The sequence below is a fragment of the Talpa occidentalis genome, unplaced genomic scaffold (genome assembly GCF_014898055.3).
Source record: "Talpa occidentalis isolate TD23 unplaced genomic scaffold, MPIMG_talOcc4v2.1 talOcc4.11, whole genome shotgun sequence".
Taxonomy (NCBI): domain Eukaryota; kingdom Metazoa; phylum Chordata; class Mammalia; order Eulipotyphla; family Talpidae; genus Talpa; species Talpa occidentalis.
Genome location: NW_023601104.1, coordinates 42,582,648 through 42,608,055, shown reverse-complemented (window position 1 = coordinate 42,608,055; position 25,408 = coordinate 42,582,648). Strand labels below are relative to the sequence as shown.

The window sequence follows — 25,408 nt, the reverse complement described above, 5'->3', positions numbered from 1 at the left end:
AAGACCTCAGGCTGTATGACCACCCCACCACCCCCCAGTACAATTCCTAGAATATCAGAGAACACCTTTCCTCTTCATTCAGTTGAACTCGCCACCATTCATAACCATGCAGTGTGTGTTTATGTGGCTGATGAGGGTCTCAGTGCTCAAGAGTAGCTCAGTGCTCAGTGCTCAGTGCTCACCAGCGCATCCCCAGAGCCCGTTGAGAGCCTCTCATGGGGAAAGCACTACATGGCTTGGAAGGAAGAACTGCCCAGACTAGAACTCCATCTCCATCTGGATTGCATGAAACTCCTTCTCCGAGAGACTTTCTCTGGTGTGCTTGTGCCGTGGCTCCCCCATCAGCTCTGAAAGTGCAGGAAATAGCATCTCTGTCTGTGATCTAAGACCCACAGTGGTCTTCTGTTTATAAGGTTCTCGCAATAACTGTAAAGAGTCAACGATTCTTTCAAAACAGTAAACCCTATGGGGGTAACCTGTGGTTATAGCTGCTAATTGTAAGTTTGTGGTTATTGACTAATCCAAATGCATTCCCAACCTTCTCTCATCCCCCAGGCATTTTGCATTTTTTCTATGACATTTTTGCAATTATTTTATTTTTTATTAAATGCAGGGCAATGGGAAGGAGTGTCAAAGTCATATTAGGACCGGTTAGACCATGTTGGATGTCATGACACAAGGTTATCTCTGATTGCGCCCCATAATGTCCTATTGTCTGTCTGCAGATTTCCCTGAGTATATCATGTGTGCCCTCCTTCAGTCTGCCTAGAGTTAGGGTTAGAAGCAAGATACCAGATGATGTGTAGTATAAGTTATGTTTGTGGTATAATTGTGGAAACCATACAGGAAAAACTGGTGGAATTCTAAAGATGAAAATTCATACCTCATATAAAAAGGCAGCACTGACCACACACAGCTGGTGTCCATTTTTAGAATGCCATGTTCCTAGAAAGAAAACTCAATGGTGGGAGGTATAATATGCAGCAAGGGGCTGCACATCACCCCATGTAAAAGTCATCCAAGAAAAGAAAGCAAAAGGGATGAGGTAAAAAGCCAGGAATGAAATAATTTGTAGAGAGACAGGAAAAGTAAAAGATGAAGTTTTTGTTACATGGATTCAAAAAAAAAAAATGCAGGAATGCACTTGGAAACACAAATGAGTTATAAGATTCCTCCAATCCTGATTCCTTAGAGATCCCAAGAAGTTCCTGAAAAGTCATTTATTTTTTTTGACCTCCTCACCCCCCCAAAGTCTCTCCTTTTTTTAATCATTGACTTTGATAGTCTTCTAGTATTTACTAAGTCATTTATGACCCATCAGTTTATTTCTCTTACCAGCAAATAATCTGGTGCCTGCAATGGAACATTACTCCTCTCCTTTTGCTCTAGATTCACCCAAGACTTAAGGTTCACAATATCAGTTCAGAATATGCAGAAAACAGAATCTCTTAGTACCCCCACATCTTATAATCACCATCATTACCTACGGTGTTTATGAAAGCTCTACATACACACTTTCCCCAAGGCTGTCACTGAGCACACCCTCGTGCCTGTTTAATTATTCTGAACTGAACTGAATGGAAGTTATTTGGCTATTTGTGTCATTGTCTGCTTCGATAAGGCAAAACAGGAAGAATCAAGTATGTGGAAGAGTGAAGGGAAATACGACCTCTTTTGAACCAGCAGTTTTTCCTGGTGACTTTGTGGGACTCTTCCTTTGTTACTAAACTATTGCCAATATGGACCTCTCATTTCTCCATGCGGTGCCGTCTCCTCTGCAGGCCTGAGTTTCAGAATGCCCAGGATGAGGCTGTATGCTGCTTGGCTCTACCAATAGTACATATTTCGGTGACATTCCCAGTCAGTCCCCCAGAAACTCATTTTAAAACGGGGTGAGAAAAGGCCTTCCACCATAAACCTTTGGAAATAAAAATCCAAATATTGCCAGCAGGGGACACCATGTGGAGAAAAGATTGTGATGAAAGGACTTCATGGGTTGTCTAGTTTATGATTTGTGAGAAGACTCCATCTGAGCTTTAATTTTTAGCCTGAAATAGGAAGAAATGCCAAAAGTTATCCTTCCCACTTTGTCCTAAGCTGATTCCCTTAGAAAGCAGAGCCTGAAGCAAGGGTTCCAGTGGCAACAATTTATTTGGGAGACGCAAGCCCATGGCAGTGACTATGAGGAAATAGCATTGAGTCAAGGAACGGTGCCCTGCTTTGTGATCTGTTATGTCACCACAGCAGCTTACTGCTTCCAGCAGGTCTCAAGAGACAGACAAGTGGCCAGGTCACTCAGCTCTGGGACATCTCCAGCACGAGGAATGTGACAGAAAGAGAATAGCATTCAGTGTTTGAAGCAAAATTCCAAATTTATTCCTTGCTAAGCAAGGGAGAGATGCTGGAAAGGACATTGTCTCTGACTCAAGCAAGAGTTGACTTTATATAGGGTTTGGGAAATGTGGAATTCAGAAGTTAGTGGCCTTTGAGAAGGGTATATATATGCACAATGGAATACTACTCAGCTGTAAAAAAAAAAAAAAGATGAAATCTTTCCACCTTCAACAACATGGATGGAACCAAAGCAGATAATGCTACATGAAATATGTCAGATGGATGGTAGAATATAAAGAAAACAAAAAACCAGACAAATCTACACCAAAACAAACCCTAGAAATCTAACTATATAATTGGAGCTACTAAAGGGGGAGGGTAGGAGTGAAAAAGGTGGGGAGAAGGCCCCATGGGCTGAGGTAGAGGACTGCGGGTATATTTGTTGTGTACATGGTATGGTAACATACATCTGAAAAGCTGACAATCTGCACCCCTAAATCATATACAGTATTGTGAACCAACATAACCTCAATAAATGCAATTAAAAATTTTAAGTAGGAACCTTCTACAGTTGACTGACTTTTACCTGTGGGAGCACCTCCATGAGGTTGTAGCTGTTGGCTGATGGCATCTGCCCCTCAAGAAGCCTTTTCTGTGCATGACCGTGTGCTGTGTTACCCACATCCAAAAATGAAAGAGCAGCTAGCGTAATGGGCCATCAACTGAGAGAGGGAGAGACAGAGGAAAGAGGAGAGACAGAGAAAGCTTTAGCTGTGAATCAGGGGCTGAGTGAGTAAGCCTGAGCCTGGGGTCAGGAAGAACTAAGACACAAACTTTCCCTGGGGCTGAGAAGGGGTCATCTACAGGCAATGGTATCCCAGAAATCTTTTCCTCCTCAGTTTTTCTTCAGAAATAAAAAGATCCCTTGAGCTATGACCACACTGGCCCCCTCATTTTTTATTCTGATTGACCAGAACATGGAGAAGAAATCAAAGCTGTTTCACTGTCAGCTCAGTGAGGGGCCATCACAGCGCTCTCTCTCCAGGAGCTTAGCCACCTGGACGTGCTAGCTGATGGTGCCTGGCAGGCTTGCCCAAGCAGGGCGGGGGTGGAGTGTGGCCTCTGTGACCCGATGGTGTCCCCTGAACAAGAGGACCCCAGCGCCCCAGACACAGAGCATGCATCACTGTCAGAGCGTCAGGTCCCTGGAACCGGGACTAGAAGTAGGAAGGGCTGCAAACCCCCGGCTCTGCTGTGCCCCTTCTTCCACATTCCCCTCTTTTGGTCTCTATAGGCTTCCCCAAAATGGTCCCACTTAGGGCTATTTCCAGGCTCAGGGCTGCTCAAAGGAAGGGCCGGGAGGAAACGATCAGCACCACGCTCTGCGTGCACAGCAGTCTGCAGAGAAGGGCTTTCCTGCATTCTCGTGGGCAGGACTGAAGCCTCGGTTTTCTCACTAGATGAGGAGCGGACTAAAGGCTTCTGTAGATTTACAGACACTTTATCAGGTTTTACAAAGTTTCTTTCTATTTTGGTCTGCCAAATGGTGTTCTTGATTACCATGAGTGGATGTTTAATGTTATCAAATGCTTTTCTGTTTATTGAGATAATGACCTTTCTCTTAGATCTGTTTCTGTGGCACATTGCATCAGTTGATGGAAGGAGACATGAGATCTGCCTTCTCAGCGCAGATCTGACTTGCCCCCAATGTATTATTGCTTGTCCATGTGGCTGGGCTACCAGTGAGGGTTGGTGCGGTGTCAGGCTGTTGGTGTCTCTGAATCGTGAATGAGATTGCTCCTTAATATTCCTTTTTTGTTTGGCTATTTGGAGGAAGATTATGTCAGCCTTACAAAATTACATGGGTGATGCTCCTCCTTTTTTCTTTTTTTGAAGAGTTTGTAGGTTAAAATTTTTCCTTCCTTATATTTCAGTAGAAATTAATGGTAAAACCATCTAGGTCACTCACTTATGTAAAAGTTTTTGATTGTTTTTCAATTTCTTTTGTAGTTCTAGTATTCCCTAAATTTTTAACTTCTTCTTGAATAATTGTTAGGAAGTAATAGTTCTATTTTATCTAAAATTTCAAATGTATTAGCATAAATTTTTTATAATATTCTTGGCTTAACTTTTAATGGTCTGCAATGTTTGTAAAAATATTAAATATTTGTCTTCTCTCCTCTTTCCTGACCAGTTTCTTCAGAGGTTTGTCATCTTTATTAGTTTTCTCAAATAATCTATCTTTATTTATTTAATCTCTCTACTGTATGTTTGACAGGTACTTCATTTTGTTTCTGTTGCCTCTTATTTCTTCCTCCTATTTCATTGATTTGTTCAGGGTCTTAACTTCTCAAGATACACCATCAGCTCAATAATTTCAATTTTTACATTATGCATTAATACTATAAATTTCCCTCCATGTGCTTTAGCTGCACTGTACAATTTATTATAAGCACTTTTAGTGTTATTATTTCAAGAATCATCCCATTTATAGTTGCATCAAAAAAACTAAGTACCTGGGAATAAGCTTAATGAAAGAGATGAAAGACTTGTACAATAAAAACTTTGACACTTAAAAATAATAAAAGAAGATACAAAGAAATGGAAGTATATCCTTTCTTGATCATGGATTGGATAAAATGGCCATCTTAGCCAAAGAAATGTGCAGACTTGGTAGAATCTGTATCAATAATGCTTGAAGTCTGGAAGTGTATCCCCTCCATTCTTTGTTTTTCTCACAATTTCTTTGGTTATTCAGAGTCTTTGTGGTACCTTACATTTCTTTTTTTTTTTTATAGAAGCTGTATGTGTTTATTTTTTTAATTAATAAATTTATTTTTATATTCCCCATACAATTGCAATCCCCCCATTCTGACCCCAATCCCTCCCCTCCCGCCCCCAAAAAGTATCTCTGGTTCATAGTTTTTTGTTGATTTTGATTTTCACTTTCTTATAGTTATTCATTTTCCTGGCCCCTTATTTAAGTTTTCTAGATTCCTGCTATGAGTGAGACCATCCAGTATTTTTCTTTTTCTTTCTGGCTTATTTCGCTGAGCATGATCCCTTCCAGTGCCATCCATGTTGCTGCAAATTGCATGTGTTTATCTTTTTTGAATGCTGAGTAATATTCCATGGTATATATTGTGGTACCTTACATTTCAATATCTGCTCTATTTCCTTGAAAAAAGCAATTGGGATTTGGGGTGAGCAGGAGAGAGAAAAGAGGATGGAGTGGAACCTGGTGCACAACTGGTGTCCAGAGAAATAGTCAAGGACGAGAGAGACACAGACCATCCCACTGGAAGATGCTCTTTATTGAGAATCAGACAGCTGTTCCCACAAGTAGGGACAGGAGCCCCCAAGCAGGTGGTCCAGGTCTAGCTAAGCCATTGTTCTGCGGATCCAGGGCAGGAAGTGGGAGATCCTGGTGAAGACCCGGGGAAGCACCTCAGGACGCGAGTAAGCATAGCTGACGAGGCCCTGGACCAAACCCTTACACACGAACGGACCCCCGGAGTCCCCCTGTAAACAGAAAAGTGACAAGCCTCAGCCACGCCCCTTGGCTCCCTCCTCTCAGCTTGATTTTCTCCCCAGTGTTCTCCTGCCTCACTCTCAGCACGCAGATTTCCAAGGGGAAGGGACTGAATGGTCATCAGTCACCTTCATTCTAATTGTAGGGGTAGGAAAGGGTCCAGGCCTATGTGAGTCCCCCACCATTGTCCCCCACCCTCTCCAGCTCTACCTAGCCCCAGAGTACCTTCTTGTTTTTCCAGGACAAAGGACACGAGGACGGCTGCTGAGAGACGCCTAGGCCCCCCATTGCAGGCAAGACATGCCTCCACCCACTATGGGACCTGGCCCACTATACTGTGCAATTGGAGGAGCCTGGTCATGCACCCCAATGTCACATGACACAGGAGCAAGACTGGGAAGGGGATTGTCTCCTTACACCTCCAGTGGCCTTCTTGGACTTAGGTTTTCCGACACACAGCTCGATGGAGTTATTGTACATCCTTTTGAAGAGATCCTTGCACTTCTGCTCATCTTGCACTTCCAGATCTACCTCCTGAAGTGTGACTGGCATGATGCCACCATCCATTTTTCCCCAGCCCGCCACGCTGCACACCTGCCCTGGCTTCACCCAGTCCTTATGACGTGGCAGGGCAATGGTCTGCACAGCCTTGGTGAGACGAGCCTTGGATTTCAGCTGGTCAGAAAGGAGAGAAGCCCATTCAGGTCCCTCCCTGCAGCTGGGCTCAGGCCTGTGGGGAGGCTGCCTGTACCCACTTCCCTCCCACAACCCCTGTCAGAATCTTCCTCCCATCCCCTTTCTTGTTCACTGACCCAGGATGAGCATCCAGTTGGAAGGAGGTGAGAACCTGTTGGAATGGTGGGGTGCTCACTCCCATAAGTTGTGCAGTTGCCCCTGAAAGTCAGCAAGACAGTACCTTCAACAGCATGATGTCATTGACAAGTCTCTCAGCATCATAGTCCTGGTGGGGGAAGGGTCTGAGCACAGGGATGACCTGCTGGGTGTTTTCCCTCTCTCTGATGTTGTGAGCTCCCAGCGTGACAGTCATATTTCTGTAAAACAAGGGGGATGTGAAGTCAGGAACTTCAGCACAGTCTCTGGAGGGCAGGTTGAAGCGCAGCCTCTAGACCCCCAGCTGAGTAGATTGGAAGGAGGGGAGGGTGGGTGTCCCCTTCCTTGCTGTGCAAAGGTGACCCAGGCTGTGATGGTGCTTTGGCAGCTTCCCTCTCCCCCCCGATGCTCCAGGAACCCCACACTCGCTCTGCCCCGGTCACACAGGTCACAGGGCTCCTCTGTGCTCAGGAACCTTCCTGAATGGCCTGGGGTGTGTAGGGGGTCCAGGATGCTAAGGCCCCATTTGTTCTCCTTACCTTCCATTGCTCAGTGAGCTGCTGTCAACACGAAGTTGTCTTTTATTAGTTGGAAAGTCAGCAAGACCCCACACTGGAACCAAGCCACCTGATGTTGTTTGGTCATATAAAACAGTCAGGAACTTCAGCGCAGTCTCTACAGCACAGCCTCTAGCCATGTGCAGAGGTGACCCAGGCGCTTTGGCAGATGCTCCAGGGCTCTGCCTTGGCTCCTCTGTGCTGCCCCCTGTGTAGGAGGTCCCAGGATGCTAAGGCCCCATTTGTTCTCACCTTCCTTTGCAGTGAGCTGCTGTCAACACGAAGTTGTCTTTTATTCACACTGGAACCAAATCATCATAGAAACTTACAAATGCCATGTAGGGCCGGTAGTGTGGTTTGGCCTCTTTGCCCCCATATATCTCCCCTGAAAGAAAAAATTCCCTGAATATCTTTTCATATTATAAAGGGAAAAAAAAGGACAGGCAGTATCTGGAGGTCTGAAACATGACTGGGATGGTCCCAGGTGGGGAGGGCTGCTGTGGTCCTCAGGGGTCTTGGGGTTTCCCAGGCAGCATGGGGTGCAGGGGAGTGTGTCCTTGCCTATTTCTCAGTTCCTTCTGTCCAGTGTCGAGCTCAGCACTACCGTGTATCACACACACTCAAATACATGATTGGGGAGAGGATCTGTGTTCGGGGTAGATGATCTAGAACCTGGAGTTACTCTCTATTTCCCCAACTTCTCAGACCCCCAGGGTCATGTCAACTCCAGAACTGGTCTAGTCAAAGACCTGAACCCTGTGCAATGGAAAGCTTGGGTTCCTTCTCCCCATCCTGAGTGAGCCACATAGTAAATACCCCACAAAGTCCTGTTGGGCACACATTGAAGAGTGCCAAAACCTCCTTTTATCAGAAGTAGGCAGTGGTCCTAAAGCAGTTTGAACTCCAGCACAGATTTAACTTTCTAAGGCATTGACAGAAGGAGGCAGAAGGAATATTAGAATGCACTGGAAATCAGAATGAGTGGGGGACTGAGGGGAAGGATCCCCTGGGAGCCCATCTCCATTAGGTATTGGAGCAGTGCTGGGGCCACACTCTGATCCCTCAGAGTCTGTCTTCTGCCTGCGTTGCTGAGAGGCCAGGAGAGTGAGAACAGGGACAGGGTGACATAAAGGACATTTAGTGTGAGATGGCTATTTCATTCTTGATCCAGAGATGGCTCCTGGGGTGAATAACCTGTCTTAGGTGTGCAGAATGGAAATTATAGGCATCAATTCCAGCTTTCCCTTCCCCTGCATCCTGTTCCAACCTAATAATAAGTCCCTGTTCAGGTGACAGGAGTGAGAGCCATGGAAGGGAGGAACCCCAGGTTCCCTGTAATTTCTGTGACGAGTATACTCAGACAAAGATCTGGGATTTAGCAAATTTCTAGGAATAGACTAAAGCAAGGAACATTCATAGTGAGTCTTGCTGGGACACTTAGATTGTTGCAGCCAGAATAAATTAGACATCTAAGAATAGAGATGGTCACTTACCTCTTTCAGCCCCAGAGAGTGGGACACTGGCCAACAAGAATAGGAAAAGCAGCATCTTCTCTGAAAGGCTGATCAGATCTGATATGGGGCCTGATTCTTCTTTATAGCTTTTAAATAGTGGATGTGAAGTCAGGGCAAGGCCCCAAAACCACAAATTTCTTCCTGATTATGTTGATTATCAAGATATGTGCTATCACCTTATACCTCTTTGGTTCACACAGAAAGGTCTGTGTACTGAGGGCCTAGAAGAACCGCAATCCATATGCACTGGTAGGGGGTCACATTCGGGTGGAAAAAATCGTGACTCTTAAGAAAGGAAGGGGCTCTGGGGAACTTGGGAATTACTAGGCTGAATGCTGTCTCCTTACCCTATGGCAGACCCTCCAGAGATTGAATGTGACCCCCCATGCCTGAATCTGTGGTGGGGTGGGTAACCATCTGCTTCTTAACACAGCAAGTATCTGCTCAATCTGACTCTGTGGAGCTTCTCTGGTGATATCCCAAGTGTTTCATTTTTTGTTTTTAACAGTTTATTTTGTTTCTTTTTTTCCTCCTGTACTATATAAAAGTACTGAGCACTTATCACTCCTAAAACACAATCAAGAGTCTAATTATCCATCAAGTTTGTGGCAAGTTCAGCCAAACAAAACTGTTGGGGATGGGGTGATGAGCAGAGATTGTTTGGGGTAGAAGCGGGATGTAGCTGGGAGTACATGAAAGGCAAGGAAAAAACAGAAGAGAAGGGTTTGTGAAGAGGGGCATGGCTGACAGAGGCGCTTGAGTTCATCATGTGTGGTGCAGGCCCAGGAGCTCAGGCCTGAGTTGCCCATCACATGTGTGTCAGCACTGTTGGGATTTACTAAATAACTGTATGTGGACACACTGGGTAAGTATCTAGTAAATAATATTGGGGATGCTTGGGATGCTTCGAAACAAATAGTGATAGAATATAACTTTCAATCAGGATAGTGGTTGATCATCTTTCACATAACCTTGTCACATAAACCATGAGGGTTTTCACAATCTCCACTGCTGATTTCTTACATGTGCATTGCTATCAATTTTCCCAATAGGCAACTTTCCTTGAGCTATTGGGGTGCTACACCCTGAGTCCCCTGTCTCCCTGCCCCCCACCTGCTCACAACTCAACTGCTCTGACCTGGGACAGAGGCCCCTGTCCTGAGCTTAATTCCTGTCCTGGGAGATGTGATTGCTCTGTGAGGTCTTCATGAATGAAATTGTAATTGCTTTGGACTTTGGGAGGAATAAAGAGGACAAAAGGAACCCAAGCAAACCCTCAGCGATGAGACACGAAATGCTTAAGGTGCTCTCCAGGAGAGCAGGAGAGACAACAGGACAGAACATGGCTGCAGATACAATGGCTGAAAATATTTCAACTTAGTTCCTTCTGGGTCACAGAGGAGTCTTGCATTTTTGTGACTACATGTTTTTGTGGTAAAGTACACAATACATCAGCTTTACCCATAACCATGATGTGAACAGTGTGAGAGCACCAAGTCCACACCCCTTGTCCTGTCACCCCCTGCACCTCCAACCTGAACTTCCTCCTCTTCCCAAAGGGAGTCTCTGAGCCCCTTCAGGTGTAATCCCCATTGTCCTCTGCCCCTTCCTGGGGAGACGGCATGCTGCTCCGTGTCTACAGTGTGGAGAGTCCTCCATACATGCAAGCATCGCCCATATGCCTGTCTTAGGCCTTACGCCTGCCTGTCAGTGGGACGTGACTGGGTCTGGGGCGAACGCTGTGGGCACACAGCCTGGAGGGCACGTGCAAGGACAGAGTTAGGGCGGGAGGGCAGGAGGCCACATACCAGCTGCCTGATGCGTCCTTTGCCGCCAGCCTCAGGATGAAGCCAAGGTCCTGAATGTGCTCCGGTGGGATGACAGGCCTGGCTCTCCTGTCTGGGTATTTCACAGCTAATGAAAGAGTTGAGAAGCCAGTGTCTTCATCTAAGGGTAACTGATGTCCTCAGGGACATGGAGAGGCGTGTAAACCCCGCTGATGACCTGGGTTCTTCTGTACAAGGAGTGAGAACCTCTCATTCAGAATAACTGTCCCCACCTGGGCATCACTCCTGTGCCCTCTATACAATGCACTGGCCAGGAGAAGATGGATACAAGGAGAATATCTGAGAGTTGCCTCTCAAGTCCACACCCCTAACCCTGCTCGTCCAGAATGCGGCTCACGCAGGTAGAGTGTGGGGGAGGGTGGACCTGCCCCTCTGCTCTGATCTGTTTCCTACCTGACAGGCAAGCTTGGCAGGAGATATGGAAAAGCTCACTTGAGACCCAGTCTAGGAGGTCCCAGCCTTGAACTCTGAGAATTTCCATCAGAGCGTGTTGGGGAGGTGTGTGGCCTCCCAACCCAGTCAGGAGAGCAGAGGGAACCGGAGGTGTGTCCTGGAGAGGAGGGCTGCACCCACTGCACCCCATCCTCAGCTGTGAGTGCAGATTGTCAGGGGCCTGATGAGGTTCCTCCCGTGCTTCCAGAGCGGGGACAGAAGGGGGCAGAGGAACAGAGAGGGAATTAGTATTTCCTGATGTTTTTTGAACACCAGTTGCTTCCTCAGAAACTTGATGGGCCCTGTATCACCTTATTCTCAGTATCTTGGGGGATTCCCATGGTGGACATGGAAAAGGAACTCTCAAGAGGAATGTCACATTAATGCAGGGATTCCAGAAGAAACTCAGGTTAGTGAAACGTGGTCAGTCTCTGAGCCAGTGTCCTGGTCATCTGTGGAAACCAGGGTCCCGGTCTAACACCCTTGCTAACCATCTGGGCAAGAGCCCCCTGCAGGAAGGGAGGGAGAGTCTGTAGCAGGACTGGACAGACTGCCTTTACATTCAACTAGCAAACACATGGATATCGAGCACCACTAGGTGAGGTACCAGGCCCCAGGCTTCAGAAGTGAATGTGGCAGCACCGTCCAGGCCCTCATGAAACTTACAGCCTTTTGGATTTCCATCAGAATTTTCCTGTGTCTCCCTCCTTGTCTCCAATGGCCAGAGTGGTCTGAATCTTATGGGAAATCGGCACAAGTGAAAATACCTTGTTCTATTCGTCTAACATGTCCAGTTTGCATGTGTGGTCATGTTTGACTCTAGAACAGTACTGGGCAGGGCTGGAAATGAAGTTTCCAGGTGCACTGTAGAAGAGGCCCTTCTCTGGGTAAAAGAGAGATGCGGGGAGCAAAAGCACAACCCAGGCAGACATTCCTTCACCTTCTGCATCTATGGATGTAAAGTCCAGTCTGAACACTGAAATGGAAGACAGAACACAGTTCCTTTTCTTCCTGAAATCACACCAGATCAGGGAGACTCAGGTGGTGCCTCCATCCCAGACATCACGGTCACTGCCACATCCTTGATATCCAGGGTCTCGGTGACCACAGAGACAGTTCCAGGCATGGAGGCTACACTGTGGGGTCAGACTCTGCTGGCTCTGGGTCCCCTGCACCTGGCCTGCCCGGCACCCCCACTTCGAGGTCTGGACGCCTATCTGACCTGCAGCTTTGGAGTCAACTTCAGCCATGGTTGTGGGTGCACACATCCCCGAGCCCAACACACACACACCCCCCAATAGAAATCCATTTTCACATGGGGGTTATATCTCCCCCTGATTCCTGTTAACCTTGAAGATGTGCTGCTCACGTCTTGTTACCCACAAAGGCCTCTGTAACGGAACACCTCAAAGATCTTGACCACTTTCGAAATGAGGTGAGAACAGGTGTCTTCATATACTGTTTGAGTGCTGAGAAGTGTCGTGAGACAAATGCACAAAGATGATGCTCAGGGAGGGACAGTGAAGGGGTCCATGCCCTTTCCTTGTGGAAAAAGACCCCCACACAAGAAGAATGAAACAGAGACACTCTAGATGACGTCTGTCAATTGAAGCAAAAATTTGAATATAGAAAACAGGTGGTGAGATAACACTTGATTTAACAGAATGAAAAACTCCAAGAGCTCGCAGAGAAGGATACTTTGAGAAGCAAGGTTATTTTTTTTTTCTCATAGTCTCCTAGGAAGGCCTAAGATTTAGAAGATCAGTTCCCACCAAAGGCCGGGAGGCTAATGTGGACGGGAAAGGGAAAAGGAGAGCGTGGCTGAGCACGCGTGAGGAGCAGCTGCTACTCCTGGCTGTGACCCACCTCTGGCATCTCAGGTCCCTGAGCCCCTCTGCTCCTTGCTGGGGACAAGAAATACTGGTTCTCCAGACCAGAACTAGGGAGTCCCGGGTCTATAGGGTTATCAGTGGAGGCTGTAGCAGCACAGCCAAGAATTCAAGCCAAGGATGAAGTATCTACTTGCCCTTCTCAGTGCTTGGGAAGCTGGAGCTTGTGGGGACGAAGGCACAATGATCAGCCACCCCCAACTCCTGGCCTGACCCACTCGCTCCCCCACAGTCAATAATGGACTCAGGGTGCCTTTCTGTTTCCCGTCTGTCTCATTTTCAACTATTTGTAGAATTTAAAAAAAATACAACCATCCACATAAGCACACACAAGAATATGTGTACACATATATACGTAGGTGTAATATACACAATTTGCATAGTAAATACATGTCCCATGTCCATGTATGTATATGTAGGTACACACCGAGGAGTAGGTACAGATACATGGTTTCTAAGAACAGCCTTGACACATAGTTTATTTGAGGGAGGCTTCATGGGTAACAAGGACTAAGGAGCATCTGCTGTGGCCCCCTCCTCTTTCATGGGGGGTGGGGAGGCCCAGAAATAACAATGGAGCCACATAACTGAACAGGAGCCTGGACTCCACCCCCAGGTCAGAGCTTTTCCAACTGGGAGAAAGGCTCGCAGCTCTCCTTCTCCCCAACCCACCATCACCGCAGTCCCCAAAGATGTTTTTGGGCCCTTGTGGCAACGAACCCTGAAAGACAGCAGCGGAGCCACATTAATAGCTGTTCTGGGAGAACTTCAACTATGAAAACATTCTGTTCTGCTCGCAAAATCTGCCCACTGTGGCTTCCGCCACTTCTTAGAGTGCATAGAGGAAAGTCTGCAGCTTGGTGGCCTGTGTGTATGTGTGTGTGTAACCGTGTGACCTTGGGCTCATCACTTAATATCTCTGAGTCTGTTTCACTTTTAAATGTGATTAATGGCCCTCCCCTGCAGAAGGTGGGGAATTCAATAAGATTATATATATATAATATGTATATATATATACACACATATACATATCTGTATGTATGTATATATGTTTTTTTATATATACATATATAAATTATACAGGCTTTGCACATGGCAAGGTGTGGGTTAATAGCAATGCCTTGTGTCTCCCTCATTGCTGATTCCCCCTATGCTGCATTTGGGCTAAAAATTGCTACCAAATGACAACCTCAATTATTTGAAGGCCTCTGGGTGCCCCACCCCCACCACAGTGCTCCCTTCTGCACACATCAGGTGGGACTTCACTTACCTGGGAGAGCCCTCTGCTCTGGGACACTGACCGGCATCCAGGGACGTCTTCTTGGGACAAACCTTTCCTTTGGCCTGTTATATCGTCTATAGGCTCAGGAAACAACTGTCTGAGGCTGAGGCAGAGATGAGATTTCTGGGAGAAAAGGACCCAGCTAACCCCACTGATGTGCCTGTGATTTCCTCAGAACTCACTGAGCTCCATTTTCCAGTAGGGATTTCTGTGAAGGCAGCTGAGACACTGGCAGCTGCACAGCCAGCCTTAGTTTGTGGTGCCAGGAGAGGGGAGTAGGGTGAATGTCTGAAAGCTGAGTCCTCAAGTGCAAGGGCAAAGGCAGCATGTTGGTGAGTGACACCTGGTCCAGTCACAGCTGGACCCTCAGTTCCCAGGCGTAGGGACTGGAAACAAGGGGCCATTTGCAGTCTCATGTTGGAGGTTCTGGCCAGTGATTAAGCAAGGAGAGTACGGCTGCCATGAAAGGTTGCGTGTAAAGTGGAAGGTGTAAGTGAAAATGAGAGAATGGATGAAAGTGTACATGAGAGAAGTTCTTGCTCCTGTTGTCAGCCCAGCTCTGGCCTTTCCAGTCCCTGGTGTCTCTTATGTAGTCCTGTCATAGCTCCTTTGGTGGGAGGCTCCCAGAGGCCCAGCAGCTCTCTGCAACACCTGATTTCTCACTTTGAAGGACTGGCTGGAATGGTCCAGATGTGCTGGTCTGTTCACATCAGGTTCAACTGTTGCTTCCAGATACTTAGTCAGAAACAGAGCAACTTAATAGCAGGGGACATCTATAATAAGAGATGTTGCACCAAGACTGGAAGACAAATAGACAATGTGACACAAGAATTCCTAGGTATGCGTTAGATTTTCTACACACAATATTTGTTATATCTCCCTGAACTCTATGATAGAGAAACAGAAAGCCCATGCACTCATATACTAGAGGTTCTGTAAATGATTGTGCAGCATCCCCCAGACTACCCCAAACCAAACCATCTGCCACATCCTGTAAAGACTTGGTAAGATAGTGCACGCCTCTGGCCCTAGGTGTGATGGGAAAGAAAGAACCCCTTTCTGTGAAGGTTAAGATGTGATCTTCTGGGTAAAGAAATGACCTTTGAGGCAAAGTTTCTGGGTAGAGATCCCGAGGTCAGGTACAGTTTAGAAGGTTCTTGAGTGTGGTCCAAGATCACATCAAAGGTGACAGACACCACAACCCAGACCACTCACTTCCGTAGCCCTCACATCACACCAGGCATTTACTCATGCTATGGTTTTGCTGAAACTATTCCCAATCTGACATCCAAGTTTTGCTCCTTGTTGGTGACTGGGACATAATTATTGATAGATTTAGCTACCAGGGGAAGTTATAGGGTGACTAATATATACCAAGCCTCTGAAAATCCCATAGCTGGGTCTCTTTCCTATAGACTTTTTCTCTCCCCTTGTGCCCTCTCTCCCCCATTCTCACCAGAGGCAAATGGAAGTGTGACCTTCCCACTACAGCACACAGCCTCAGTTCTCCTTCCCTGACATAATCTCCCTCACAACTGTTTTTGATATCTTATATGCACCCCAGAATTTCTGGCTCTCATCCCAGCACCCTGATAGGAATGCACAGATAACTCCTAACTGAGGCAAGACTCTCTCAACAACATGGCTGAGTCTTGCGGTTAAAGGAAACTGGTCATGGCCAAGTTCTGGCCCCTTATGTCTATAGATTCTGATTTTGGGCAGAACATAAGACAGTGATACGACTTAGGGAAATCAATTGACAACAGTAGAAGCAAATGCCATGTGTCAGTGTGGGAATGTCCTGATACTGTGCTAGTGTCACTACCTAAAAGGAATGGCCCTGCCCACTCCAATAGGGACTGTCTGTGACATGTGAGAGGTTACGGCTCTGGGGGATGCCCCTTATGTGCCAGGCTCAATATTCTGTGGGAAATTTGGAGAAAGAACATCAGGATAAAAAGAAAAAAATGATTTTTAATATACTATAAAAAAAATTTTTAAAGATTTATTTATTTATGCATACAAGAGCTGGGGCACAGGCCAGAGGTGTGGGAGAGGGGGCGAGAGGATTAACCAGAGACAGTGGAGAGCAGAACAGGCGGATTGACTGAAACACACTGCTGAGGGGAGCAGCAGGCGAGACAAGAGAGGTCTACTTCGCCATGTGGGTTGCTACCTCGCCAGCAGGGGATCGAACTTGTGCTGCAGAGGCTGTGGATTTCTTCATAGTGTGGTGCCCAACCCCTTGCGCCACCAGGGAGGCCCTAAAATATTTTTAAGGAAAGGAACTGTGTGATCCAAATGAGCATTTCCATCATGATAGGGAACCTTTCTCCTCTAAGAGAACAGAATTGCTTACATTAGCAATATAAACAGAAACTATATTCTTCAGCAACACTTTATTTTTCCCCACATTCCTTGGCAATGTAGGAAACAGTGCATTTGCAGAGCTTGGATAAGATCACCCACTCTGGAATCAGACACCTACATTCTAACCCTTGCTCCCTCTCCACGCTCATCACATGAACAAAGAGGAAAAGTACTTTCCCGTGCAACTGTCTCATCTGTGAAATGAAGAAATGTCAGTAGCTCCCTCAGAGGGTAGAGTGGGGATCTATGATCAGGGATCAGTGTTAGGCAGCATTATGATATGGCTTTTATTTCCTCATTTGGTCAACAAACTGATTAATCCTATCAGTGCTCCAAGTATATGAAGCAAACAGAAAATCAGAAGGGGATATAATCAATTCTCTAAAATTAGTTTGAAAGTTGAATAACACACTTTAAATAGTGTGTAGAACCTTTAGGCAGAAAATTAATAAGGAAACCAGGAGTTTGAGCAACACTATACACCAATGAGACCAAACACATATATGGATACTCCAGCCCCAGCAGAATACGTATTCTCTCAAGTGCATGTTCTCTCAGGAAGCATTCTCCAGGATAAGCCATAGGTTAGGTCATAAAACATTTCTCAGTAAGTTTCAAATACTTAGTTAAATTTATAATTACTAAACATGAAATAATACAAATAATTTTCTCCAACCTTTAGAAATGGAAGTCAAAATCTGTAATGGAAGGAAAATTGGAAAACTCACAGACATGGAAATCAAGCAACACACAAATAACCAAGGGATCAAAGAAGAAATGACAGCAAAATTAGAAAACACTGAGACAAATGAAAATAAAAATACAACATACCAAAATTCAATGGATGCAATAAAAGTAGTGCTCATAGTGAAATATATAAGTAAAATGCCTACATTAAAAAAGGAAAAAGATGTCAAATCAATAACCCAACACTACACCTGAAAGAACTAGAAGGAAGAGCCTAAAGGATTTTAGAATTTTCTAAAGGCACAAGAAAAAGATGATCAAATAACCCAAGCCAACAAAAGGAAAAAAAAATAGTAAAGGTTAGAGAAGAAATCAAACAAAATAGAAAGAATCAATTGGATCAAAAATTGTTTCTTTGAAAAGGTCAACAAAAATGGATACTTTTAACTAGATCAAATGATTTTTAAAAAGAAAGAAGATTTACAGTATTAAAACCAGAATACCAAATGAAAGTGTTACTACCAACCTAGAGGAATTAAAAGAATTTGTGGGGAATGATATCTGACATTTGTACACCAACAAATTATATAACCTAGATGAAATGGACAAATACCTAGAAAAACAGAAACTTCCAAAACTTATTGAAGATGAAATAAAAATTTGACCAGAACTATATATAGCAAATAAGGAAATTGAACCAGTCATCAGAACCCTCCCAACAAAGAAAATCCCAGGCCCAGATGGCATCATTGGTAAATCCTACTAAACATTTAAAGAATTGTCACCAATCTCACTCAAACTCATTAAACAAAATGAACCAGGAAAAATACTTCCTCACATAGATACCACCTTACACCAGTGAGAATGGCACATATTAAAAAAACTAGCAACAACAAATGTTGGCAAGGATGTGGTGAAAAAGGAACTCTCCTGCACTGTTGGTGGGAGTGCAAACTGGTCCAACCACTATGGAAAGTTTTCTGAAGGTTCCTCAGTCTACTAAAAATGGAGCTGCCATATGACCCAGCAATTCCACTCCTAGGCATCTACCCAAAGGATACAAGAACATTGATCCAAATGAACACCTGCACCCCTATGTTTATTGCAGCACTATTTATAATAGATAAAACCTGGAAACAACCCAAATGCCCAAAAGTAGATGCCTGGATCAAGAAGATGTGGCATATATACACAATGGAATATTATTCAGCATTCAGCAATCAAAAAGATAAACTCATGTCATTTGCAGCAACATGGATGAAACTAGAAAGAATTATGCTCAGTAAAATAAGCCAGAAGGAAAAAGAAAAATATCAGATGGTTTCACTTGGAGCAGGAATATAGGGGAACCAAATAAGACATTAGTGTAAAAAAATAATAACAGTACAAAACACAACAAAGCAAAAAATGAACAATTATAAATCAGAGTCATCCTGCAGGGGAGGAGGAGGGAGAGGAATCAGAGAGAGGGAGGGAGGTATCAGAGGGAGGGAGTGGACTGAGGTGATGGTGCATGGATAAAAAAAAAAAAAAAAAAAAAGAAAGAAAAATAACCAACAATTCTGTTGAAATAAAAAAAAAAAAAAAAGATGAACAATGATGTAAAAAAAAAAAATTATTAAAAAAAGAATTAAAAACAATCTTCCAAAAAAAAAGAAGAAGAATACTTTCTCACATATTCTAAAGGCCAACATTCCCAGGTAGCAATCAGAAAAAGACCCAAAAGAAAACTTGAAGATCAATATCCTTTATGAAAATAGATGCAAAGTTCCTCAACAAGAAACTATCAAATTGAGCTCAACAACATAATAAAAGGATTATAGCCCATAACCACCCTATAAAGTAAGGGTGATTCAACATTATAAATTAAATCAGTGTACCCACTATAGTAATAGAATGAGGGGGAAAATACATGATCATCTCAATAGATGCAGAAAATTCATTTAACAAAAACCTCTTCATGACTTTAAAGAGGAAAAAAGCTTCAGCAAGCTTCATTTCATTGGTGCAAGGCATTTACCAAAACCTTAAAGCTAAAATCGTATGCAGTAATAAAAGACCGATATTAGGAGCAAGCTAAGTATGACCACTCATCACCACTGTTTTACATCGAATTCAAAGTCCTAGACTGAACAATTATGCAAGACACTGAAATAAAAGACATGCAAATTGGAAAAAAATGAAGTAAAACTACCTGTTTGCAGAGGACATGACTATATATATAGAAAATCACCAAAAAATACAAGAAAAATAATTTTTTAAATGGCAGAATTACAAGCTCAAGTGTATGTCTATATGCCAGCAACGAATAATTCAAAAAGGAACTTAACACAATTTCATTTGCAATAGCATCCCCAAAAATAAAATGCCCAGTACCAAATTTAACCAAGGAGGTCAACAAATTTGAACTTTCTCATAGTAAATCTTATTGAAAAATAAAATTATCTCTAATTACTGTAGTAATTATCTTGAATTAAAGTGGTAATAATTGTGGTAATGTGTAGTTATATATAAATATAAACCAAAATATATTTTATTGTGGTAATATATTTTCCATTTCATGAAGAAACTGAAAGTAGAAGGAAAGTTGTCATTCATTGCAATCTCCCACAGACTGTTATATAAGCATTCAGTTTTAAATCCTGGGCTCATACAAGATCTACAGTGCCATTTTCTTTGATCTCACTAAAGTCTACAACTTAAGCCTTTCCTCCATGTTCTTAAAAATGTATGTAAGGGTACTATAATATCTCTTTGGTTTTTAAAATTTTATTTGCAACCAATTTCTACAGTTGTTTAAAATTTTAAAAACAAAGCAAAATTATTAAGTGCCTTAATTTCTCATTACTTGTTAGTAATCATCTTTAATGTCCTGAGGGATGACCCAACATTTCTCTCATGTGTATCGCCCTGCTTGTCCTATTGTGGGTGGGAGGAGCACAGAGGAACCTTGCATTATGTGGTATGTTGTGTCTGGCTTCTTTCATTAGCTCAATGATTCTGAGATTTGTCCAGAGGTCAGAGATCACCAAAAGGTCAAGTCCTGGTCTCCGATGCCCAGCATGCTGCCCACTTCGCATGGTATTGGCAGCTTAGCAATCTAACTTCCTTGGGAGAAGGCATCCTTTGCAATCTTAGCCCATGTGCTTGAGTGGGACCCACCCCAGTGCCCCCAAAGCAGGGAAGACCAAGGCTTGTCAGCCCATGGACCCAACTTCTAGGGCCATATAGACTTGTTGTTTAGGTCAATCAATATCAAGGGCCAGTTTGGTAAAAACAAAAGTTGAAAGAGATGGCCTCACTCTGAGCATTTGTAATTATAAAGGGATGATAAATAACACTCAGGAAGGAAGCTGGGATGAGGCAGGGCTGCTGTCTGGATGTAGTGGCTGTGGCTGTCACTGACTTGTGCACCCACAGCCTGCACAGCTGCATCTGCATCTGGACGCAGCACAGCAGGGCCTGCACCTCGGCTGAAGAAACTATCCTGAAGGACTTGGCAGGATGGAGATGAAGGGGTGTGGGTCTGTCATTAGGGACTTGATTTCTGGGGCTCTGGCACCTCTACCGGTCGATACCACCTCCTACATCCCCCCCCTTAGCCTCAGGTTCCTGTCTGGGTTGGGACAAGTGGTCTTTTCTGAGTCATCAGCTGTGGGTAGTGATGTGGCCACTGTGGGTCCTCACACTACCCAGGGGGCGTCACCAGGCAGCAGGTGTGGGGGCGGGCAGCCTTCATAAATGAGGCACCACAGACCAGAAACATACCCCAGCTCCCAGGGCCCACCTGCTCTTCCATCCTCTCCGGGGAAAGGACGCCCCAGTGGCTCCACCGAGCAGCCTCCTGGGAAGATGCAGCAACTCTTGCTTCCGCTGCTGCTGGCCTGTTTGCTGCCCCCCAGGGCAGAGGCAGGTGAGTGACCTTCCCCATCTCAGAGGCCACAGGTCCCCTGTCCGTTCTGCCTGGCTTTCACCGGCCAGGATGTACTGATCCCCAGCTCCTGTCCCACATCAGACCCCAAGATAAAGCTGGATAAGCTGCCAGCTGGACCAGCCAGGCCAGGCCTGTTCTTAAGAAGAGCCAGTGGTGCTGTCTCCTCTCCCAGTGCTGCCAGCCCCTGCCATGCAGAGAGTGGAGTCTCCCTGGAAGTGCATGCAGAGGGTGGGAAACTGGCAGAGCCTAACACTAAATCCCCCTGCCAAGGGCAGTGAGGGCCTCACTCCAGGTCTGGGACCAGATGGGGTCCCTCAACATCTGCTTAGGAGAGAAGACACCAGACCTGGTGACACTGTCCCCAGAAGACTGCTTTGCCTTTGCTCAGCCAGGGCCCCTCAGCCCCTTTCTCCAACTCTGCTTTTCTTCCCAGGTCCTTCGCAGCTCCCCTCTTTTCAAGGATGGGCCACTGTTTGACAGACCCAAGCTTCCCTGCTTTCCAGAATCCTCCAAAACTAGCCCCTCCACCCCTTGTTCAGCCTCAGGGGCTTCCTGCAGCCGATGATCATGGGCACCGCTAGGTGTCAGGCCCAGGAATCAGGCTGGACAACATCTAGACTCTGCACGTCAACTTGGGTTCTAGAAAGCAGCACTGTCAGAGATGGCACAGACTCACAGGGGCCTTGAAACTACGTGACATAAATGAAACCCAGGAGAGGAATTTTCCAGAACCTGGAGCAGTTTACTGTCCCCACACAGGCGTGCTCACCTCCAGCTTTGGGTGAAGGCAGAGCACAGGCTGAGCAGAGAGGTTTCCCTCCTCTGGGAGGGGGAAAGTGGTGGAGCCTTGAGCACCCCCACCACCCCAGGCCAAACTGGGCTCCCAAATGTCCTGCAGTGTGAGCATCGGGGCGGGTGCAGTGAGTGGATGCACAAGCAGACCTGACATTTCCTTCAGGAGAGATCATCGGGGGACATGAGGCCAGACCCCACTCCCGACCCTACATGGCATTCCTACGGATATCAGGTCAGAAATCTGAGAGCTGGTTTGATGACAAATTCCTGCCATTTAACACCAAGAAGTGTGGTTGTGGTGGTTTCCTGATTCGAGAGGACTTCGTGCTGACAGCGGCTCACTGTAATGTGAGGTGAGGAGCAGCCACAGTCCACACCCTCCTGAGAGCCCCACTTCTCCCCAGGAGCTCCCCAGCTTCTAGGAGTACATGAGCCAGAAGAGTCCTCAGAGGTGAGAAATGTGCTGGTAGCTGGTAGGGAGGAGCCAGGGCAGTGCCAGCTGGAGACCTGCAGGGAAGAGAGAGTGCTCAGCCCTGCTGGCTTTAATGCTGGACCGCTTGGGCATCAGATGCAGACTAAAGCAATTTCGCATGCCTTCCTGAGGTATCTGACCCCTGGGTCCACAATGCAGTTACCAATAGCTCTAGAATACTCCCTCAGTTACTGAGAAGCAGAGGGCGCAACAGATGAGCCCTGATTCCTCTGTTGCCTCCATTTCCCCTCAGCTGCTGCCTTCCCTGCCCCGCCAGCCCCTCCCTGCGTGGCTCTAGCACTGTGTCTCCTGTGACTTCTCCCTCTTCTCTGTGTGCAGCTCAATGAACGTCACCCTGGGGGCCCATGACATCACCAAGCAGGAGAGGACCCAGCAGGTCATCCCTGTGAAGAGAGCCATCCCCCACCCAAATTATAATAATACGACCCACGTCAACGACATCATGTTGCTGCAGGTGAGGTAATCCCCCTGCTGCTCCTCTCTCCAGGGTGCACATGGCTTCCTGCCTTCCCAACCTTGCTGTCTGGCTAGTCCCTGTGACTCAGGGGAGAGGACACTCTCCCCACGAGGGTGTCCATGCCCAGAGGTCACTGAATGCCCTCTTGTCTCTCCCCCTTTAGCTGGAGAGGAAAGCCAAGAAGAACAAAGCTGTAAATATCCTCAGGCTGCCCAGGGCCAGGGACCGGGTGAGGCCAGGGCAGGTGTGCAGTGTGGCCGGCTGGGGGCGCAACCGGCAGAAAGAATTTTCAGACAAGCTGCAGGAAGTGAAACTAACCATCCAGGAGGATCAGGAGTGCAAACAATGTTATCCAGATCACTATGACAACCGTATTCAGCTGTGTGCAGGGGACCCAAAGAAAGATAAGGCTTCCTTTCAGGTGAGACTGAGCCTAGCTTTTGTGGGGAGAAGGCTGTTTGGGGAAGATCTTGTGCCTGGAGACCCAAGCATTGGGGAGCTTGCTCACCCTATCTAAGCCGTGGTCTTTCTTCCTGGGAAGAGAAGGGGTGCACACCAGGCTGGGGAGTATCTGGGGGCCTCTGGGAGCCTCCAGGGGCCTGAGGTAAATGCATACATGGTGATCCTCCCCAGGGTCCTGGAGGATGGGTTTGCAGCGCTCCACCCTCTCAGGACAGAAGTGAGAAGACAGTGCTCCCTGGTGTCCACGAGCACCTTGCTAGTCATTAAAACCACCTTGCTCCTCAGAGAGAGACCCCTGAGTGAACGGACTTTCCCTCCAGATCAGCCCTCCAGTGTCAGCCCTCGCCTATGTCCTCAGTAGACAGGGCTACGCCCCTCAGCACCTCTGTGGGCTGTGGATCCAGGACCTGCAGAAGACAGGGAGCAGCCACCTGGGTGAAGTGAAGTGGTGACAGTGTTCAGGGTAGGGGCTTGGCAGTGAGGGACCCCCAGGGGTTCTCCCTGCCACCTCCCACATGGAGGCTGCTTCTCTGAGACAGTCTTGGGATGCAGAGAGCAAGACCAGAAAGAGCTGGCTCAGTCTTCCCCTTCTCTGTCCACAGGGGGACTCCGGGGGGCCCCTGGTGTGTAAGAAGATGGCTATGGGCATTGTTGACTATGGATTTAAAAGTGGGAAACCTCCACGTGTCTACACCAAAGTCTCAAGTTTCCTGCCCTGGATAAAGGAAACCATGAGAAGCCTGTGACTGCAGGTACCAGCCTCTGGGAGCTGTTCCAGAATCACCTTCAGCTGAATAAACATCTCTGCACTGAGTGGGCACTGCTGGTTTATTTATTCACCCTCACTCACAGGCGCAACTCTGCTCAGAAGTCAGTGTCACAACTCACCTGTTCTCTGCTCCCTCATCCACCTCCCCGCCTCTGCCAAACCCCATGAAAAACTGCCACCCAGGCCCTTACATCCATCTGTCTCTCCGGCATCTGCCCTTGCCAGGGCTGAGGCTGAGCGCCATCAGGAGAAAATATGAACTTCTCTGTCCGGGGGCTCGAGGGGAACTTCTTCCCTCCCTCCCCTGTTATGTGGCAGGGGAAGGGCTATCACCATGGGTCCTGGACACCAGGCAGCTCAGCGTGGAACTGCAGCCCAGGACATAGGCCTCAGCCCCACTGGGGAGGGGAAGGCAATTCTCTCCCCAGCCAGGGAAGCCGGCTGCCATGGGGCAGGGGTGTTGAGAAGCTCCTCATTCTCAAATAGGTTGGGTTTCCTTCCCCGCCCTTCTCTGCCCCCTCTAAGCAGAGTCTAGCTCGGTCTCATCTCCTAGCCATCCCTTCTTCTCCATCTCAGCTTGCCACTGGCAGATCTCCGGCCACCTTTCCTGGCCCCTCCAGACCACACTGGCCTGAGCTGTCCCTTTCCTCATACCCCCACTCCCCACCAAGGATCCCCAGAGCTCTGTGTGGGCCCAGCAGGGCCAGCCCAACTCCTGCCCAGGCACAGAGGGGCTCTCAGAGGGTCCCCCCTACCAGGGTGTCCGTGGAGGAGGGCTGGCCGTGTGTCTCTCCAGAACCCTCAGCCCATCCCTCACTGGGCAGGGTGGGCTCAGCCCCTCACATGCAGCCCAGGGCCCCCCGTTTATGTACTCAGGATCCACTGGCCTCCTGGCCACTCAGTGGCCTGAGCCCTTTTAGCCTGTCCCTCTAAGTCACTGCTGACCTCTGGACTAAGCCTCCCTGCTGGCCACCTTGGGCTCCTCTCTGCACAATTTTTTTCATCAATCAATGAGCAAATACACATTGAGCACCTACTAAGTTCCAGGCATTGGGGACACGTAGCGCAGGCCCTATAATTTGAAAGTGCTGAGACTTTTATCTGGAAGATCTACCTCTCTTGTTCCTTTGCAGCAGCCTGTTACTTCCAGGTTTTGCCATTCCTCTTAATATGGAAGGGATTGAGACTCTTTTCATTCTTTTTTAAATATATCTTATTGTGCA

The 25,408-nt window shown here is 46.6% G+C and overlaps 2 protein-coding genes across 2 annotated transcripts in view; one reads left to right on the top strand and one right to left on the bottom strand.

The window, feature by feature from the left end:
* Window positions 1-5,715: 5,715 nt before the first annotated feature.
* Window positions 5,716-25,408, bottom strand: part of LOC119238090 (mast cell protease 8-like) — a 53,273-nt gene continuing 33,580 nt past the window's right edge. Inside the window, exons 3-5 of the mRNA XM_037501830.1 lie at window positions 6,783-6,918; window positions 6,284-6,541; window positions 5,716-5,856 (exon numbers count right to left, since the gene is read on the bottom strand). Coding sequence (XP_037357727.1) covers window positions 5,716-5,856; window positions 6,284-6,541; window positions 6,783-6,918 — 535 coding nt within the window. The remainder of the gene's footprint in view (window positions 5,857-6,283; window positions 6,542-6,782; window positions 6,919-25,408) is intronic.
* On the top strand, window positions 21,128-24,162 carry LOC119238975 (granzyme B(G,H)-like). Its single transcript, XM_037503163.1, has 5 exons — window positions 21,128-21,188; window positions 22,168-22,357; window positions 22,816-22,951; window positions 23,118-23,375; window positions 24,019-24,162. The coding sequence occupies exons 1-5, from the start codon at window positions 21,128-21,130 to the stop codon at window positions 24,160-24,162; spliced, it is 789 nt and encodes a 262-aa protein (XP_037359060.1).

Excerpts from the sequence above, each read along its gene's own strand:
- LOC119238975 (XM_037503163.1), top strand. The coding sequence starts at position 21,128 with ATGCAGCAACTCTTGCTTCCGCTGCTGCTGGCCTGTTTGCTGCCCCCC. Across the intron at positions 21,189-22,167 it reads GCCCCCCAGGGCAGAGGCAG|GAGAGATCATCGGGGGACAT; the intron begins GTGAGTGACCTT and ends CATTTCCTTCAG. Across the intron at positions 22,358-22,815 it reads GCGGCTCACTGTAATGTGAG|CTCAATGAACGTCACCCTGG; the intron begins GTGAGGAGCAGC and ends CTCTGTGTGCAG.